At 40.8% G+C, this 14784-nt stretch overlaps 2 protein-coding genes across 6 annotated transcripts in view; both read left to right on the top strand.

Moving 5' to 3' along the window:
- LOC137136989 (muscle M-line assembly protein unc-89-like) overlaps positions 1 to 14784 on the top strand; it is a 296309-nt gene that overhangs the window by 46434 nt on the left and 235091 nt on the right. For all 5 annotated transcript variants that reach the window (XM_067522828.1, XM_067522831.1, XM_067522829.1 and 2 more), the window contains exons 2-7: positions 768 to 1106; positions 1602 to 1940; positions 2234 to 2341; positions 2500 to 2844; positions 2924 to 3259; positions 3356 to 3679. In XM_067522828.1, the coding sequence (XP_067378929.1) occupies positions 768 to 1106; positions 1602 to 1940; positions 2234 to 2341; positions 2500 to 2844; positions 2924 to 3259; positions 3356 to 3679 (1791 nt within the window). The remainder of the gene's footprint in view (positions 1 to 767; positions 1107 to 1601; positions 1941 to 2233; positions 2342 to 2499; positions 2845 to 2923; positions 3260 to 3355; positions 3680 to 14784) is intronic.
- LOC137137059 (myelin-oligodendrocyte glycoprotein-like) lies at positions 9695 to 14183 on the top strand. Its single transcript, XM_067522944.1, has 3 exons — positions 9695 to 9839; positions 12278 to 12598; positions 12674 to 14183. Exons 1-3 carry the CDS (start codon positions 9695 to 9697, stop codon positions 12763 to 12765), a joined length of 558 nt encoding a protein of 185 aa, XP_067379045.1. The 3' UTR covers positions 12766 to 14183.

The raw sequence follows: 14784 nt of genomic DNA, 5'->3' as shown, positions 1-14784 counted from the left end.
ATTGTCTATATAATGAATGTCTGATCATGTTTTAGGTCATTTATATATATATAACAGAGAAAAGTTTCAAGGGTTTCACAAATTTTCAAGCACTGTTGGGTTTATAGTAGTTTAAACCGCTCAGAAATATATTTATCATATATTATCGGGGCCATGTGGGCTCCTCAGGGATCAAGGCCAATGATGAACATGAAGCCTGTAGAATAGTAGGGAAAGTTTCCTCCAACTTCAGAAACGTTTCTCCTGTTAGCCAGGTCCTTCATCACATCTGGGAAAGAGATAAATATTCTCCTTCTCTGGCACATTCATTTCATTTTGGTCTTGTAGTTTTCCCTCCTTGCAGTATCGTTCATGTTCCTGGTGACTGAAATACTCCTGTGGTTTACTGCCATCAAGCTCTTCTTTGTTAACTTTGATTAGCTGTGGCTCATCAAGCAGTTCAACATAAACTGTCCATTCTTTTGTGTGACTGCCTTCTCTTCTCCTGTCTTTCTAAACCAGTATCAATAACATATCATTAACTTTATTCTGTGATAATCCAGTTTAACATTATAACAGTTATATTAAAATGGCAACAAAAAGCAACAAGCCACTTTGGAATGTAATAATCAGACTTTTAACACTTTTTTATGATCATTTTTCTGAACAAATGACGTAGTCGGTGTTCTCACATAACTCTATACAAGTCTTAATAGATCTGTGGTTTACACTGGACACCAGGACACAGCACAAAGATAATTCATGTTTCTGTCTCTTTGTCCTCTCAGTTTTTCAGAACGTCTTGGGTGTGGAGGTGTATGAGGGGGCAGAGTTGGTCCTGTTGCCCTGTCAGACCTCTTATGTTCCTGCATTACCCACAGTGGTGTGGAGCCGCTCTGATCTCAGTCCTTCAACTGTCCACCAGCGTCAGCAGAAGGGCGATGAACTTAAAAACCAGAACCAGCTTTATAGCGGCCGAACATCAATGATGCCTGACGCTCTGGGGACTAGAGACTTCAGCCTGACTCTGAGAAAACCCAGACTCTCTGACAGTGGAAAGTACACCTGCTCCATCAGTGCATTTGGAAATGAGCAAAGACTGACAGACGTACAGCTACAGGTCAAAGGTCAACAACAAACTTCAACACCTACTGTAGATGTGTAGAGATCAGGTTCTTTACATCGGTTTTCTGAGCTCCAGTCTCTAAAAAATGTTAGTAACATCTCTGCTGACTTCAGACTATGTGGTTTTCTCTAAAAAAAGCTAGAAATTATTTAAGACCATCTCAAACAGCCTCTCTCTACATTTTCATAGTCACATGTATTCTGTGAGAGCATTGATTTGATGACTGGAACATTTGAATTTCAGTTTTGTGCAATGCCCCAGTCTATTTCCTGCTTATCCATTTCAAAAATAAAGACACCCACATGAATTATAACAGAAACGAACTACTTTTATTTTGAAAAATCTGGCATTTTGCAATAAAACCAATTACTAAGCAACATTCATGGTATGTGACTATACTGACTCTTCACTACAATCCTGGCTTCCCAGTGGGTCATGTGACCTGTGGTTCAGCACAGCGCAAAGCTGATGGATGTTTCTGTCTGTATGTTCTCAGTTTCCCAGCAATTCCTCACTGTGGAGGTGTATGAGGGGTTGGAGTCAGTCCTTCTGCCCTGTCAAATCCCTTTTGTGCCCGAGGACACCACAGTGGTGTGGAGCCGTTCTGATCTCAACCCTTCAACTATCCACCAGCTTATGGAAGAAGGTGACGAACTTAAAAACCAAATCCAGCGTTATGTCGGCAGAACATCGATGATGCCTGACGCTCTAGAAACTGGAAACTTCAGCCTCACTTTGATAAAACCCCAAACCTGTGACAATGGCAACTACACCTGCACCATCAGGCCTTTTGGAGAAGAACCAAGACTGACAGATGTACAGCTTCAGGTCAAAGGTCAGTGCTGCTGAGAAACAGGATAAAAGCTTGGAATGTGTAAAGGTGTAGAAATATTACAACAAAATGAAGTAAAGGAGCCTCTATGAGAGATGGAAAAGCTAAAATAATAATAGATGAATCAGTTAATTGATTAGTTATTTGACAGGAAATGAAAACTTAGACTACATTATGTTTCCTGTTGAAACGTCTAATGACTGTTTTTCAGAAATCTCTTAAAGTGAATGAATGAATCTGAATGTGTTGTGGAGTTTTAGGAGCCATATAAAGATTGTATTTTATGTTTCCCACAGAACCATACATCTTCCCAACTGAGGCCAGAGTTCTTCTGGTTCTTCTGGGTCTAGTTGTTTTGCTGTTTGGAGGCCTGGCAACTTATTTCTGGTTGTATGTCATCAAAGGTAAAAGTTTGGTGTGTGATTCAGTGGGTTTAGTGCAGAATTTACCTTTGTCTCATTTACGCTTTACACAGCATTTTTTTTTAATATTGTGTGATCACTTCAGACATGTCACTGCTGCTGCTCTCTGTACAAACTGATATTATTTGTTGTTCTCTCAGGCTCTAAGATAGAGGTGGAGGAGGTGGAGGTCCAGGAAGGTGTGGACTGTGTTGTGTTACCTTACACAACCATAGTAAAGCTTCCTAAGGATGCCAGAATTGAGTGGAAGTGCTCTGAACCCAGACTCATGATGGTCCACGTGCATCAAAATGAACGCGACGACCCAGACAAACAGGATGAGTTCTTCCACAACCGGACACATATGAAAATAAAACCACTGCAAACTGGAGATGTCAGTCTGACCCTGACTAATCCCAGCTATGTTGACAGTGGCACCTACATCTGCACCGTCTACAGGAAGAAGAATGTCCTGGTACAGAAAGTAATAAGGCTTCAGGTCAGAGGTCAGTTCTGCAGAAACAAATCACATGTTCAATATTTTTGTAAATACCCTTTTTTAATACAATGTCTTTGTTCTCTCAGTCTGCCAGGAGGAGGTGGTGGTGGAGGAGGGAGTTCAGTCTGTCCAGTTGCCATGCCAGAGCAGAATTCCCCTGCTTGAGGATGCTACAGTAGTGTGGAAGCACTGTGGACCCAAGACCACAAAGATTCATGTGTATGAGAATGGAGCCGACCAGCCGCAGCAACAACACAGGTTTTACAGAAGACGAACAGAGATGAAAAACGACCTTCTGAAAACTGGAGACCTCAGTCTGACCCTGAAATACCCCTGTAACAGTGATGAAAAAACCTACACCTGTACTGTCATTAGGGATGAAGAAATCCTGATGAAGCAACAAGTGCAGCTACATGTTAGAGGTCAGTGACATACATTCATGGTGAAAAGGTGAAAGGTCAGTGGTGTAGATACAGATCAGTCTGTCCAGCTGATGTTGTGCTTTGTTGTCCTCTCAGTCCAACAGGTGGAGGTGGATTCAGGGGTGGAGTCTGTCCAACTGCCCTGTAAAACCACAGTTCACCTGCCTGAAGACGTCACAATGAAGTGGGAGGACAGTAACCACAGGAATATCAGTGTGTATCAGAACGGCTCTGACCAGCCTGACCAACAGAACCAGGTTTATAAAGGCCGAATAGAAATGAAGGGAGACCTGCTTGAAAGTAGAGACCTCAGTCTGACCCTGAAATACCCCACAGACTGGGACAACAGAACGTACACCTGCACCGTTTTCAGTAGCGAGGGAAACATCCTGAAGAAGAAAGTGAAGCTCTGCATCAAAGGTCAGTTTGAAGTTAAATCAACGTAAAAAAAAAAAAAATAATAATAATAATAATTTTAACTTCTTAAATTCTTAACATTTTTATCCAAATGTTGACATCTGGTACTGATGTGTTTATGGCACTGATCAAGTATCAACAGCTTCATCCAGTACATCATTAACATCACTCATCTAGTTTTCTATTAGAGAGCTCTTTTCCTGAGCTAATGTTAAGGATCAGTCTCATGGTGTTGGGCATAAGCGAACTGATCAGTATCAGCTCAAACCAACCAGATCAGAATCTGATTCTTTCTGGACTGAACTTGAATGTATTCAGTGTCAACCTGCTGCTGCTCTCCTTCAGAGCAGAGATCTACAGAGCAGCTTCCTGCTGCAAAGTCCACATTAGAGGGTGTCAATGTGAAACAGCAACGGGTGAATTCAGACACTAATTCTGTTAAAATACATGGATTCACTAAACTCTACTGATCCCTGATCAAATGAGTAGAAGATATTTAGCAGCAGCCTTTCATGTTTAACCAGTGCTGATGCTGCATTTACTGGTTCAACTTAAAAAAAATGTGGTTTCTGCTTCACTAATGAACATGAATTCTGTGAGGAACTCGTTGTAAAGTCACTTTGTAGCTGGTGTTTGTACTCAGACAGAGTTTGTGAGGGAAGATGCTCCTCACCAGGTGCTGTGTGCATTTGATTTAGTTCTGTCAGTGTGACTGATATGATCTTTTCTTAATAATGCTTCTGTGTATGTATGTGGTGTTGGATCAGCAACTTGACAGCTGGAGCTCACAAGCTGCAATAGCTTCCTCTACGGCTCAGAAAGCTAATTATTTACTTTTTAAAGCAAAAGATGTCAAATTATTGTTTTAGACTCTAGATGAAGAATTAAGTAAAAATTGTATTAATCCAGAGGGACATTGTTTTGCAGTTTATCACTGCTCCAAAAGAAAGAAAAATAATTACATCAACAGAAAAGTATAAAACTTCTGAAGATATAAAAAAACAAAAAAACAAGTGGTATGCAGGGCATATAATGAACGAGCAGTGATGTAGGATGACATCAGTAATAATTATGATGATGTGACACAAAAATTTGACAGGAAAACACGACTGTCCAGTTTTAGTTCCTCTTCCTTCGACAGATGAGAGGACAATATGTACAGTTTAATGGTGCAGGCGACTTCACGTCGGCACAAGCAGGACTTTCCATGTTATGTGCCGATGGATGGAACAGAAACCACACCCACCCAGCACAAACTGCTGTAGTGCCAAAAACTCATTCCAAGTCCACCTCACCCTGTTCATAACCACCTCCACGAAGTGACATTGAGTTTCTAATAGAAACCAGCACCAGCACCTACTGCTTCCTTCATCATCATCCCCTGCTTATGTTGCACTGAGTGATCACGGAGTTCAAACTGACACATTAACCTGCTCTTTCTTTTGCTGCTTCTTTATTCTTTATTTTAGTGCAGACTGAGTGTGTGTGAGTCCTTTATTTAATGGTTGTGAATTCAGTGATAAGCAGTCAGAAGAGGTGCGTTTCAGATTTGTGTGTGCAAGTGTTAAAGAACTAAATAAAAACAGATGTGAGAAAAAGGTTACAGGGAGGGAAACTAGTTTTAACTGTGGACATTTGGAGAGGTGATGAAATATTCGACAATTACTGGTAACAGACACCTGAATCTTCAATTCAATTCAATTCAACTTTATTTATATAGCGGCAATTCACAACAAAGTCATCTCAAGGCACTTTACAGAATAAAGTCAAGACTATAAAGATGTATAAAGAGAACCCAACAATTCCCCCTGGAGCAAGCCATAGGCAACAGTAGAACCTCCAGCAGAACCAGGCTCAGCATAACTATAAATAACTATATGCTTTATTAAAGAGGAAGGTTTTAAGCCTAGACTTAAAAGTAGAGAGGGTGTCTGCTTCCTGAATCTGAACTGGGAGCTGGTTCCACAGGAGAGGAGCTTGATAGCTAAAGGCTCTACCTCCCATTCTACCTTTGGAAATTCTGGGAACCACAAGTAGGCCTGCATTCTGAGATCAAAGTGGTCTACTGGGATGATATGGTGCTATGAGGTCTTCTATATATGATGGAGCCTGACCATTCAGAGCTTTATATGTAAGAAGCAGGGTTTTAAATTCTATTCTAGATTTAGATTTTCTAGATTTTGCTGCAGCATTTTGGATTAATTGCAGGCTCTTTAGGGAGTTACTGGGGCATCCTGAAAGTAGGGAATTACAGTAGTCCAACCTAGAGGTAACAAATGCATGGACCAGTTTTTCGGCATCACTTTGACACAGGATGCTCCTAATTTTGGCAATGTTCCGTAGGTGGAAGAAGGCTGTTCTAGAGATTTGTTTTATATGTGAGTTAAAGGACAGATCCTGATCAAAAATAACTCCAAGGTTCCTTGCAGTAGTACTGGAGGCCAGACTTATGCCATCTAGAGTAACAATATGGTTGGACATCATGTCTCTGAGATTTTTGGGCCCAAATACTATGACTTCAGTTTTGTCTGAGTTTAGAAGTAAAACATTGTAGGACATCCAGGCCTTTATGTCTTGTAGGCTTGAAGCTTTATTAACTGATGATTTTCATCTGGTTCCATAGATAAATATAGCTGGGTATCATCAGCATAGCAGTGGAAATTTATGGAGTGTTTTCTAATGGTGGTCAATGGTATCGAATGCAGCACTAAGATCTAACAGAACAAGTATAGAGATGAGTCCATTATCTGAGGCCATGAGAAGATGGTTGGTGACTTTTACCAGTGCTGTTTCTGTACTATGATGAACTCTGAATCCTGACTGAAACTCTTCATACAAATTATTCCTATGAAGGTGATCACATAATTGTTTTGCAACTACTTTTTCAATTATTTTAGAAATAAAGGGGAGATTAGATATTGGTCTGTAATTTGCTAAAACACCTGGGTCAAGACAGGGTTTTTTAAGTAGTGGTTTAATTACAGCTACCTTATAGGCCTGTGGTACATAGCCTGTTTCTAAAGATAGATTGATGATATCTAATATGAACGTATCTATTAAGGGTAAAGCTTCCTTGAGCAGCTTAGTTGGAATAGGGTCTAGCAGACAGGTTGTTGGTTTAGATGAGGTAATAATTGAAGTTAGCTCAGAGAGATCTATGGGTAAAAAGCAGTCTAACAGGGAGTGGGGCCTTATCGATGACTCTAGCACTGCTGTACATGAAGATCTATCTGTAATTTTTGGGGGGAGGATCTGGTGAATTCTTTCTCTAATAGCTACAATTTTATTCATAAAGAAGGTCATGAAGTCATTGCTGCTCAAAGTTAAGGGAAAACTAGGCTCAACAGAACTATGGCTCTTAGTCAGCCTGGCTACAGTGCTGAACAGCAACCGGGGGTTGTTCTTGTTTTCTTCTATTAATGATGAATAATATGCTGTTCTGGCATCACAGAGCTTTTTTGTACATTTTTAAACTATTTTTCCAGGCTAAATGAGATTCTTCTAAATTTCCTTTCCAACTTTCATGTTTCCTGTTTTAAGTTGCGTGTTTGTGAACTATACCATGGAGATCACCTCTTCTGGTTTACTGCCTTCTTTTTCAGAGGGGCAACACTATTGAGTATTGCACGTAGTGAGGCTGCAGAATTGTCAACAAGATAATCTATTTGTGCAGGAGTAACATTAAGGAGACTACTTTTCATTGTATTAACATATGGTGAAGCAAATGATGAAAGAATCATTTCTTTAAATTTGTTGACAGCTTTTTCACTTAAGCATCTGCTATAGTGGAATTTTTCCCTAACTGCTGTATAATCCGTTATTGTAAATTCAAATGTTATTAAAAAATGGTCAGACAGAAGAGAGTTGTGAGGAAATATTGTTAAATTATCCGCTTCAATTCCATATGTAAGGACAAGGTCTAACGTGTGACTAAAACAGTGAGTGGGTTTATTTACATTTTGGGAAAAACCAATTGAATCTAATAATGAATTAAACGCAGTTACTGTCAGCATCTACATGAATGTTAAAGTCACCCACTATAATGACTTTATCTGTACTAAGCACTAAATCAGATAGAAAATCAGAAAATTCAATCAAAAACTCTGAATAAGGGACTGGAGGACGGTACACGATAACAAATAATAGTGGTTTTTGAGTTTTCCAGTTTGCGTGTGAAAGGCTAAGAGTAAGACTCTCAAATGAGTTATAACTATGTTTAGGTCTAGGAATTATTGATAAGCTAGAGTGAAATATTGCTGCTACTCCTCCACCTCGGCCTGTGCATCTAGGAACATGATAATTAATATGACTTGGGGGGGTTGACTCATTTAAACTGACATATTCTTCCTGCTGCAACCAGGTTTCAGTGAGACAAAGTAAATCAATTTGATGATCATTTATTAAGTCATTTACTAACAGAGATTTAGAAGAGAGAGATCTAATATTTAATAATCCACATTTAATAGTTTTGGGTTTTGGTTCAGTATGAGCATTAGTCTTAACTTGTATTAGATTTTTATGATTAACTCCCCTTGTGTTCATTTTTGGTTTAAAAAGTTTAATTGGTCGTGGAGCAGACATAGTCTCTATAGGGCAAATAGCAGTGTGGTTAAGATCATAACATTCAGCAAAATAATAATATTCCCTGTGTGAAAAATTAGAGTCCATAACAGCTGCATTTTGTCTGTTGGTAACGTCAGATTCTATAAATATCTCGGACTGTTTATACCTGTGGATGTTGTCGGGTGTTGGAGCGGAGGATGCAGGAGAGGTGAGCACATCAGAGCCACAGGTGTTTTCAATGGTCAGTCAGTCTCCGGAGACTGAGATGCTGTGGACAATGTTCTCAGTCAACATCCGTGATCCCAGAAAGTTCGGGTGCAGTCCATCTTGCTTGAAGTACTGAGGACGATCCCAGAAAAGATTGAAATTGTCTACGTAGAAGAGTCCGTGTGCGGAGACTTGTGGTTGAAGCCATGTGTGCAGGCTGAGGAGTCTGGAGAACCAGCCAACACCGCGACCCAGCGTGGGAATTGGGCCGGAAATGAAGAACCGTCTGTCGTGGAAACTCTCCAGTGAGTTGAAAAATGACACGAAGTCACGTTTCAGCAACTCAGACTGTTGGCGTTTGGTGTCATTTGTGCCAACGTGTATCACTACTTTTGTTGCTGTAGGATGTCTTTCAATCAGGTTTGGAATTTTCTCCGCTATGTCAGTGACTGTGGCTCCAGGAAAGCAAAACGTTTTAGCTGATTTTAAGCGGACGTCTCTAACGATGGAGTCGCCAATAATTAGCATGGTCGGACCGGGAGGACGGTGCGGTGGAGAGGTGCGCCGAGGAGGAGCATGTGGATTCCTCTCTGGAGGCATGGTGTTGGTGGCGGTGGCACGTCTGGTCTGGCGAGGCCCCGGCAGCAGGCCCCGACCGCGCTGCCCGCGGGAGGTGGAGCCGTGTGGTATCTCACGAGGCAGGGAGTCACAGGGAACCGCCGCCGGGGAAGTCGGACTTTCCAGCTCTTCAAGAACAGTGAAACTGTTCTCCATCTGGACCGGGGAAGGTGGTCCAATGGATTGGTTGACAAGATTAGCTGCAGCAGGTGTCGTCCGATGTCTCCTTTTAGCCGTAATCCAGGCCTCCTGTGTCAGCGGCAAGGAGCAGGCCCGTGTCGGGACAGGCCGTTGGTCATCCGACAGGGCCAGAAGGCCGCGGGTTGGCATCGCTATTCCAGCAGTAGCAACAGGGCCAGACCACGGCAGCGTGTCATCGGTGTCCTGGGTCACTGAACAAACAGCTGGGTGGATAGAAACTGTTTGTTCCATGTAGCTCGAGGTATTAAGAGCTGCGAGGTGCTTCGCTTGTGTGGCGGCAACGTTGGAAAACCCCAAGATAAGTTCATTTTTTTTTCTTAGTTCGTTTTCCAAAAGTGTGATGGTTTCTTGCAACTGCGTGAAAACGTGTACACAGTTTGAACAGACCGCCATTTCGAAACTACGGAAATGACGTCATGACGAACAGAGATGAAGAGAAACCTGCTGAAAACTGGAGACCTCAGTCTGACCCTGAAATACCCCACAGACTGGGACAAAAAGACCTACACCTGCACCGTCTACAGCAAAGAGGGAAACATCTTGATGAAGAAAGATGTGAAGCTCCAGGTCAAAGGTTAGTTTAAAGTCTTTATGCTAAGCTAACTGTTGTTAATCTTTATACTAAGAGAAACTGCAGTATTACTGTTAGTATGTTTCTATGAATGTATTTCACTTTATTTCATGACTTTAACAGTGAATTGAAATGAATTTTCCTGGAACCAAACTATCATTTCAGTGTAATGTGAATATTTGTGACAGAGAGAAACTTTGAACTGAGCTCCACCAGAAGTAGATCAGGTCCATGTAACAACAGGTCCTTGATCATGTGAAGCTGCAGACAGAACTTGAGACAAGTGTTGGTATGAATTACATTGTTGGTCTAATTGGGCTTCTGACGGTAACCAGATTGAAATTGATCAAAAATATTATGTCTGTTCAAAACAGTGAGCAGCTGAGTTGTTACAAAGTTTTGAAATAGGTCTAAAATTGTTTGAAATAGAGGGGTTGAGATTGGGCTTTTTAAGGAGAGGGTGAACAGCTGCTTACTTAAAGTTGGAGGGAAAACAGCTGGAGACCAGAGAACAATTAACAATATGCAGTAGAGCAGGGCTGATGCACCATAAGACATTTTTCAAAAAAAGTGTGGGTAAAACATCAAGTGGGCTGGATCTTCAGGCTACTCATCAATTTAGTTAGTTCAAAGAAATGGGCTCAAAACAATCTAATATTGGCTGCTGTTTAGAAACAGTTGGAAATCTAGAAACCAGGCTGTTTATAGCATGAACAACAATTTTAGGATTCTGCTTATTAGAGACAATAAGATCAGCAAAATACGAGGCCCCAGCAGCTTTTACCATGGAGGTGAGTTCGGTTAAAAGATTTTTATAATAGATGCAGTGGACCTGGAACTTAGTGGATTTCCACAGACGCTCTATCTGTCGACATTTACTTCTGAAACTGGGAATGTCATCGTTCATCCACGGATCGGAAATATCAGTGGAAACAGTGCGATTTTTCAAAGGACCAATGTCGTCTAGAACAGCAGAACAATTTCAGTTGAAGGATCCAAGTGGGGAATGAACATGACTCTCATCATCACAGGGCCACACAGTAAAAAAACAGAAGAAAGCTTTTCAGCAGAGACCTCATTTAACATAGTGAACATATAACACGTTTACCAGCTACAACCATGATCGCTCACAGTCAGTTTGGAGTCCAAAAGAAAAACCAGGTCCAGGGTGTTCCCCTTAATGTGTGTAGGGCCACAGACCTGCTGACAGAAGTTAAAGGCTTCAGCAAAGCTTCAAAAATGACCAGCAAAGCTCTTAGTGACGTCATTTACAGGCACATTAAAGTCACCAATCAAATGTAATTATAGAGGCTAAGAAGTCACTGAATTCAGAGACAAACTGTCCATTAGCACCAGAAGAAGGTCAATTAAAACACAGTGAAATGGTTTTAAGTTCAAACGAAGTAAAAGTTCCTGAGCTCACATGAAGAAAAACCGTTCTTGACAAAGACAAAGACAAAGTCCATCCAGCCCCAGGTTCTAAAGAGGCCAAACAGAAGACCAGGTCCTGTCTGTTTCAGAGAGTAACATTTCAGATCCAGATCAGCTGGAAGAACAAAGTTCAGTCTGAGAGTCTAAAAGCATCAATATTTCCTGATCATCTGATGATTTCTTGAACCATCAGGTCAATATCATGGCAGTTATTGGACATGAAGTCCTGCTCTTTGGACTGATCAGTTCTCTACAGTCCACAGAGATCAGACATGAAAATATCACATCCATCACAAATATTGATCCTCCACAACATTTCAGATTCACTGGGGATCAATCAAAAGAGGAAGTGACCAAAGAAGAAGACAGGAGCTCATTTCCATGTAGCAACACAAACTGATATCAATAAGTTGATTGATGAGCAATCAGAGTGTGACAGTATTGATCAGGAAGAAGCTGAAAGCAGAAAGAAAAGCAGCTTTAATAGTTTGTATCAGTGAAAATCTTCCAGTTGTGTTGAAGAATGTGAAGAAAACACGGCTGATAGTCGACTTGACTGAAGTTCTTGTTGCTGCAGAAGAAAAACAGAAAAGAAAAGTTGATGAAAGTCCAGTTGAAGTTTGGAGAAGAAGTGAAAGAGAAGAAATCCCCAGACAACTTTACAAGTTCTTTCACCATCACATGAGGGAATTTCTCTTCTTCCACTTCCTGTACTGACTCTGATCCTCATCTGTTGATGCATCACTGGATCAATGATTGGCTCCATCTTTGCACAGAGACACAGTCACAGATGATTGTGTGAGATGAGACATTACTGTAAAGCAGCACATGGACTAAACATCCCAACAGCATCAAGACTCTGATCAAAAGCTGCTTTTAGTTTCTAGATTTCTGTCCCCTGTTACCTTCTGCTCTGATCTGGTTCTGTCCTTCAGCTTTCTCTGCAACTATGTCCTCTAAACTGCTGCTGCTGTCTGTCCAGCTGATGTTGTTCTTTTTTGTCCTCTCAGATTGTCAGGTGGAGGTGGAGGAGGGAGTGGAGTCTGTCCAGCTGCCCTTCAGGACCATTGGTGACCTGCCTGAGGACACTACAGTGGAGTGGTTGGACAGTAACTATAGGACTGTCCACGAATATAAGAACAACTCTGAACAGCCTGGAGAACAGAACCAGATCTACAGAGACCGAACAGAGATGAAAGAAGACCTGCTGAAGACTGGAGACCTCAGTCTGACCCTGAAACACCCCACAGTCAGAGACACAGGGACATATGTCTGCTGTGTCTACAGCAGTAACATCTGGAGAGAAAAAACAGTTATGTTTAAAGTCAGAAGTGAGTTTCATTTTTTTCCCCCCTTTTGTCTCTTGTCGTCCGTCTTTGTCTGACTGTCTTCTGCCTCCTCTGCAGAGAGAACTCAGGACAAAGATGAGACAGTGGACATCAGGAACAGAAGCAGCTCCACTGATCCAACTCCTCTGATGGCTGATCAATCAGTTTGATCAGCCTGTTGATCAATCTTTGATTATTGATCTGATCTGACTTTGGATCAGGGACAAAATGGAAGTGAAGGAGCTGATGGATAAAGACAGGAGGACACTTTGTCTTTTTGTTCTACACTCTGTCTCCTCCTGACTCACCCTGTCTACATACTCACTATGTAGTTTTTTGGGGACTTCTGCTTTAGATCCTCTGAACTTGGACAGACGTCTCACTCTGTATAAAACTCTCGACACTTTGAATTTTTGTTTTCTTCTCACACTCAACATGTGACAGTTTTAATCAGTTCATTCAACACATTTTGAGAAAAACATTTACTACGATCACCAGCTCACTGTCTCCTCTGTGTTTGTCCTGAAAAAGAAATCTGTCCCTCTCTACATTCAACTCCTTCATCATCAAGAACATCACTCTGATCACAATGACATTTCCAAACTATTGTCCACAGGAAGTGTCTTTGTGTCTGTAGTAAATTCAGTAAAATCCTGTCATTAGCATCACTATGACGTCCATCAAATCACACAATCTCACAAAGTCTATTTTTTAATGGGTCAGATGATGTGATAGACAGGAAGAGACATTCTAACATAAATATGACTACAAAAGTGTTAAAGGAGAGATTAGTCTTAGTATAAACTGCAGCATCACTAACATAATAATAATCTATACGCTCACATGTGACTCACGTCTAAACAAACACAGATTTAAAGTTACACTCTGCAGAACAGAAGACAGAAGAAGAAGACTTTGGTCTGATCCGTCATTACATGAGAACTGATCATGGATCAGTAGCTACATCAGGTTTTACAGCTACTGAACATGTCCACATGTCGTCTGGAGGAGGACACGTCACAGACACACTGGATCAGACAGAAGAAGACTGTTGGACACAGTAGATGCTGGTGAACTTAGAGGCTTCACACTTTTCTTATCAGATGATTTGAATGACAGTTGTTGAGTTGATCATATGTACGTTCTACTTTGGTCATGTATTGTTTTCAATAAGCTGGTATTTTTCTCCTTTTTTCTGTTTGAGACATTTATTTGTTCCCAGATTCTCTGTGTCCACTAGTTTGTGATGACGTGTTTGTTCTGTGTTTGTTTAATTGTACATTCAGAGATTTTTGTCATGAATCTACTTGAGATGGTTGGTGAGCTGTGTGTTGTTGTTGGTCCTCCACAGATCCAGATCTACACTAGATCATATTTGTTATCATGGATCCAGGCCTGAAGGATAATGTCATTCACTGTTGCACATTGTGTTTAGAATGTTCCATCATTTATTAAAAAACATCCAGATAAAGTAGTTTTTGTGCAGTTGAACAGACTCAGAGCTGCTGTGGGTCATTTGGTGCCTTAAACACACTGACTTTACTCTGTTTCCTCTGGTTTGTAGCTTCCAACATTTGATTTTTTATTGCTACTAAACTACATGATCAGTTAATGAATAAAATAAATGAAATGAATGTAATATTTGACAGAAATCAGGTTTTGAATCCTTGAATCTATAAATGAATTAAAATGAACAAGATGTGAGGATTTCAGATGTCTGCAGAAACTTGTGAGGCAAATGTGGAACAAATCTGGACTGGACTCAACAGAAATGTTTTAAAAGTGGGATGTGAAGATCCTACTAACAACATCTGCACAGATGTTTTAGCTATGACAGTCTCAGTATGTGACAGGTCAATAAGGAAAATGGATTCTTGTGTTTCTTTTCTCTCTTTACAAACTTTTTTGATAACTGATGTAGATTATTTAGATTGCGCCCCCTGCTGGAACCAGCTGCCTCCATCAGTTTTTAGGTCAGACTGAGGTCACACTCTGAGGTCCAAACATAGATCTTATGTGTCATAGGTTTGATTTCATCCACTGCTGCCAGTTTGTATGAAGGATGAGGATGAACTCACTGATGGTTTTAAGCAGTAGCAGAAAAATTGTTCTTAAGGTGACTTTTCATGTGACTTCTGTCAATGCAGTTGGAACAAAACAACCAAGTCTTCTGTGCTGCCATCACCACC

Source organism: Channa argus, chromosome 12 (genome assembly GCF_033026475.1).
Source record: "Channa argus isolate prfri chromosome 12, Channa argus male v1.0, whole genome shotgun sequence".
Taxonomy (NCBI): domain Eukaryota; kingdom Metazoa; phylum Chordata; class Actinopteri; order Anabantiformes; family Channidae; genus Channa; species Channa argus.
The sequence above is the reverse complement of the archived record's forward strand: the minus strand, read 5'-3'. Positions and strand labels throughout refer to the sequence as shown.